This window comes from Pinus tabuliformis, chromosome 9 (genome assembly GCF_031772625.1).
Source record: "Pinus tabuliformis cultivar Carrire ecotype Pingquan chromosome 9, CPIR1, whole genome shotgun sequence".
Lineage (NCBI taxonomy): Eukaryota > Viridiplantae > Streptophyta > Pinopsida > Pinales > Pinaceae > Pinus > Pinus tabuliformis.
This window is the reverse complement of record NC_142307.1, coordinates 346,547,056-346,551,911: the sequence shown is the minus strand read 5'-3', so window position 1 is coordinate 346,551,911 and position 4,856 is coordinate 346,547,056. Positions and strand designations below refer to the sequence as shown.

At 36.6% G+C, this 4,856-nt stretch overlaps 1 protein-coding gene across 1 annotated transcript; it reads left to right on the top strand.

Annotated features, from left to right (window-relative positions):
- Nucleotides 1-560: 560 nt before the first annotated feature.
- LOC149148635 (putative acetyltransferase At3g50280) lies at nt 561-3,909 on the top strand. Its single transcript, XM_089440868.1, has 2 exons — nt 561-1,274; nt 2,974-3,909. The coding sequence occupies exons 1-2, from the start codon at nt 678-680 to the stop codon at nt 3,844-3,846; spliced, it is 1,470 nt and encodes a 489-aa protein (XP_089296994.1). The 5' UTR covers nt 561-677; the 3' UTR covers nt 3,847-3,909.
- The last annotated feature ends 947 nt before the right edge of the window (nt 3,910-4,856 follow it).

Below are 4,856 nucleotides of genomic sequence, written 5' to 3'. Positions count from 1 at the left end.
CCAATTAAAAACTGTTAAAATTCATAATTTTAGGTATTCTAGAAGTTTTTGATGGTACTGAATCCATTTCCACAGTTAAAAACATCATTCAAACACTACATCTACAAATTTAAAAAAAAAATTTACCCTCCATAAAAAAAACTCCAAAAACAATTTCCCCCCAACAAAACTATATATAAAACTCAAAATTGCTCACAATTACATTTCTGTTTAAAAAAACACTTAACCAAACATTGACCACACCAAATGCAAACTCAAACTTTTTCACGAACTCCTACACAAAAACAATTTCTCCCCAACAAAACTATATACGCCCTCAAAATTGCTCACGAGTTACTTCTCTTAAAAAAGAAACTAGACGACACCAGTTGCAAACTCAAACTTTTTCACGAACTCCTACCAAAAAACAATTTCCCCCAAACACGAACTCCTACACAAAAACAATTTCTCCCCAACAAAAGTATATACGCCCTCAAAATTGCTCACGAGTTACTTCTCTTAAAAAAAAAACCCTAAACGACACCAGATGCAAGCTCAAACTTTTTCACGAACTCCTACCAAAAAAACAATTGCGCACCAGTTACTTCTTCTATTAAAAAATCGAAAGTAGCCAAACATTGACAACACCCGATGCAAACTCTGACGAACTCCTACCAAAAACTGGTTGACTGGTCAAGATGCCCCATAAAAATATAATAACCTACAGCAATATTATATCGATGCTTTGCCCTCCCGTGAGACATACAGAAATCCCATCCCATCCTCAATCCCATCCGAAATACAGAAATCCCCTGCAACCTTTGAAGCTCTCCGCCATGTCTGTCGAAGCCCAAACCCCGTTGACCAATCCAGTCGTCCACCTGGACCGAAAATCGACAGTAATCCCTGCTCGTCCCTCACAGCCCCAGCGATGCAAGCTCGGCCCTTCCGATTTGCAGATGCTACGCTGCCATTACATTCAGAAGGGTCTCGTATACCACACGCCCTTCGCCGATGATAACCAGTTCGTTTCGGCGGTGGAGCTTCTCAAGAAAAGCCTCTCGGAATCCCTCGTTTACTTCTACCCGTTGGCGGGAAGGCTCATCACTTCCCCTGATGGCGTTGTGTACATCGACTGCAACGATGCCGGCGCCGATTTTATCGAAGCATCCGCACCAGATGTCGCGATTCAAGAAGTAATGGAGGCGGAGGTCCGCCCAGTCGTTCGTCGATTTTTTGCTTTAGAGGGCGCTATAAACCTTAACGGGCATTTTCTCCCTCTACTGGTAGTCCAGGTGAGTTCTACGTTCCGAAAGCTTTGGAATTTCAAGAATCAGAAATAGATCTATTGTGATACTGTTCAAATTTTAAGAGAGCTCTCCCTTTCTATACCTTTCGATCACTGTGGGGGAGATTTTTTTCCATAATGAAAAAAAGCTATATTTGTATAGATCAGATGGACCATTTATATCATAGCACTATTCCTTTGTTTGAATCATCATAAAACCCAGAAAGCACTATTCCTTTGTTTGGATCATCATAAAACCCAGAAAATCCTGATTGCTTATTCAGCCAACCTCAATAAAAAGACCATATATAGTCATGTACGAGAAACCAGATAAGAGCGGCATATGGAAATGTAGCAGGTATTTAAGAGATTATATAAAACAGTTAAATTCATCAAAATAGCTTTGAGTTGAAACCTTTTCAGCCCATACTCATATTGAAAATTAAGAGGTAACAATATTGCTTTTTGATTTTACTTTTTACTTGTAACCTACCAAAAAAAGTAAAGCTGTTATAAAAAAAGTTTTTAAACTATTTGCAAAGGCTATCCAAGAAATGTTAAGAGGTAACAATAGTGCTTTTTGATTTTACTTTTTACTTGTAACATACCAAAAAAAGTAAAACTGTTATACAAAAAAGTTTATAAACTATTTGCAAAGGCTATCCAAGAAATGTGAACTCAACGGCACCTATACTATTATCTTTCATGACTATATCCATGTATCCATCTGCACTTCTCTCACAATTCCTTGCAGTTCTTTTTTGAGCTTATCCCAATCCGATTATGTGTTTAAAACACATTTTTAAGTATACAAATCTATTCAATATCATAAAAAATTTCTAGGAATTTGTTGATTACATAATTCAAATTTTAATAAAAGTTAAGAAAGTCTTGGCAAATGCCAAAATGGGCCTAGATTTCTCAAAAAGATTGTTGTTGTACTGGTCACAATTTTTAATCAAATTTCTTACCAAAATCTTTTCAGAATTAAAAAAAATAAAATTGATTCTTGGAATGTTTGAAATTTTTTTATTGTGAAAATGGATTAGCACCATCAAAAACCCATAAAACACTCAAAATTTTGAAATTTAACAACTATAACCAGGATTTCTAAAAATTTCAACTAAATTTTATCAAAATATTATTAAATTTCCATTATTTTTCAACCCAAATTGTAACCTGATTGCATTAATCTTAATAATCTTTTAAAAAATATGAAAAACAAAAACCTCTGAAACATGAGATCACCTAACTCAAATTTTAACAAATATCCACCAGATTTAAACTCAAATTTTAACCAATATGCACACGATTTGAAGTCAAATTTTAACAAATATCCACCCGATTTCAGATAAAAATCTGTACTGATTTCAGGTAAAATTGGCCCCCAAAAACCATTGTGCATCCGATTTGAAGTCAAATTTTAACAAATATCCACTCGATTTCAGATAAAAATCTGTACTGATTTCAGGTAAAATTGGCCCCAAAAAACCAATTTGCACCCGATTTGAAGTCAAATTTTAACAAATATCCACCCGATTTCAGATAAAAATCTGTACTGTTTTCAGGTAAAATTGGCCCCAAAAAGATATATGCCCATAATTTTTTTTAGAATAATTAGACTAGGGCTGTTTTCTCTGTTAATGAAAGATTTATTTAGCCTATTTCACTGTTAATGAAGACATTCTAAATTTGATGGTGTTCAGGTCACAAAACTCAGAGATGGAATGGTGATAGGCTTCACAATAAACCACGCGGTCGTAGATGGGACTTCATTCTGGCATTTCATTAACTCATTCGCAGAGCTCTGCAGAGGCGCGCCCACAGTCTCTCACCCACCGCTTCACAACCGGTGTTTCGAGATCGAAGGCTCCCGGATAGCTCTCAACCTACCCGAAACCCTAGCGATCGACAAGTTCTGTCCGCCTGTTTTGGGCGAAAAAATATTTCACTTCACCAAGGAAACCATCAAAAGTCTAAAGGACAGAGCCAACGGGAAGAATTCAGAAAGTCAAATTATAATCTCCTCGTTCCAGGCACTCTCTGCCCACGTATGGCAAGCCATCACACGGGCTCGCGGGCTTGGCCCCCACGAGACGACGGTCCTCAGGCTCTCAGTGAATTGCCGACAAAGATTGAATCCTCCTCTGCCTCACGCTTACTTCGCCAACGCCCACCAAGTTGTTAGCACCACGGTCACGGCGGGGGAGCTCCTGGCCTGCGATATGTCTTCCGCAGCAGGCTTGCTGCATCGCATCATATGGCCCCACCGCGATGCTGAGATCAGAGGGCGGTTGCAAAGTTTCTATGCTGACCCGGTTGTATACAAGATGGACGGCTCGGTACGCGACAACAGTGTGATGTTGGGAAGCTCTTCGTCGTTTCCAATGTACGACAACGACTTTGGATGGGGAAGACCGGTGGGTACAAGGAGTGGGTGGGCCAACAAGTTTAATGGAAAGGTATCTGCGTATCCTGCTAAAGAAGCCGGAGGTGTAAATTTAGAGATTTGTCTCCTGCCTCCTTTCATGGCCGCCTTGGATACTGATCCACAGTTTCTTGTCCCTATTTGTAATTAGCAGGCTATTTAAGCTGATGAATAAGAAAGGTGAAATATTTTAAGTGAAGAAGAATGTTTGAAACATTTTATGTCAGGTTTTATCTTGTTATTAATTATGGTAAAGTTACCAAAAGGTTTTATCTCGTTATTAATTATGGTAAAGTTACCAAAATTAGCTTACTAGTTAAAAATCTGAAAGCAATTTTACATTAAAGTTATTAACATAAGAATTATAAATAATTGTGTTTAGCTCTTTATTTCTATTTTAAATGGTTAAATTTAAAAAATGACGTGAATATTAAAAATAAGAAATTTACATGGTTAAAATAAATTTCATTAATAATAATTTATATTCTTAATAACGATATTTTAGAATATATAATCTATTTTTAAAGTAAATTATATTGTTTTCTAAACAAAAGTGTATAGAAACCATCTGTCTTGATGATAAACCACATTAGATGGTTCAAAACATTGACCAAAAACTCATGACGTGATTAATCTGAAAAAATTTATCAAAATTGTAGTTACAAGAGGTTATATAAACAAGAAAGAAATGAAACTGAACACAACCATACAGATAAAAACTCAAGATTTACATGGAAACTCAAGATTTACGTGGTAAAACCTTGACAGGGTGTCAGGGAAACATCCATGAGGCAAGGGATTGGAATTTCTATTCAATCAATAAATGATTCTCCTTGCAATAGTTCGGGCATTCATCAGTTTTATATACGAGCTTCCTCAGTTACATAATTGTTGATTCGTTATGAAACTAACTTGTCAATAACTAATACAATTTACCCATATTTACATTAATTAGTAGTCAATTACCAACAAACACCAGCTTCACAACAATTTTCCTAATCCCTTGCCCATGCCCATTCATCATCTCTTTTGAAAGCCAAGAGAAGCTAAACACCATCGCAACTTCTCTACTGTAACTGGCTTTGTGAATATGTCTGCACAATTCTCTCATGTATGGACCTTTTGAAGAGCTACTTTTCTGCTATCGATCACATGTCTCAG

Bases quoted from the DNA above. Each gene is read 5' to 3' on its own strand.
- LOC149148635 (XM_089440868.1), top strand. From the start codon at position 678: ATGCCCCATAAAAATATAATAACCTACAGCAATATTATATCGATGCTT. The intron at 1,275-2,973 runs GTGAGTTCTACG...GATGGTGTTCAG, and splicing joins TCCCTCTACTGGTAGTCCAG to GTCACAAAACTCAGAGATGG.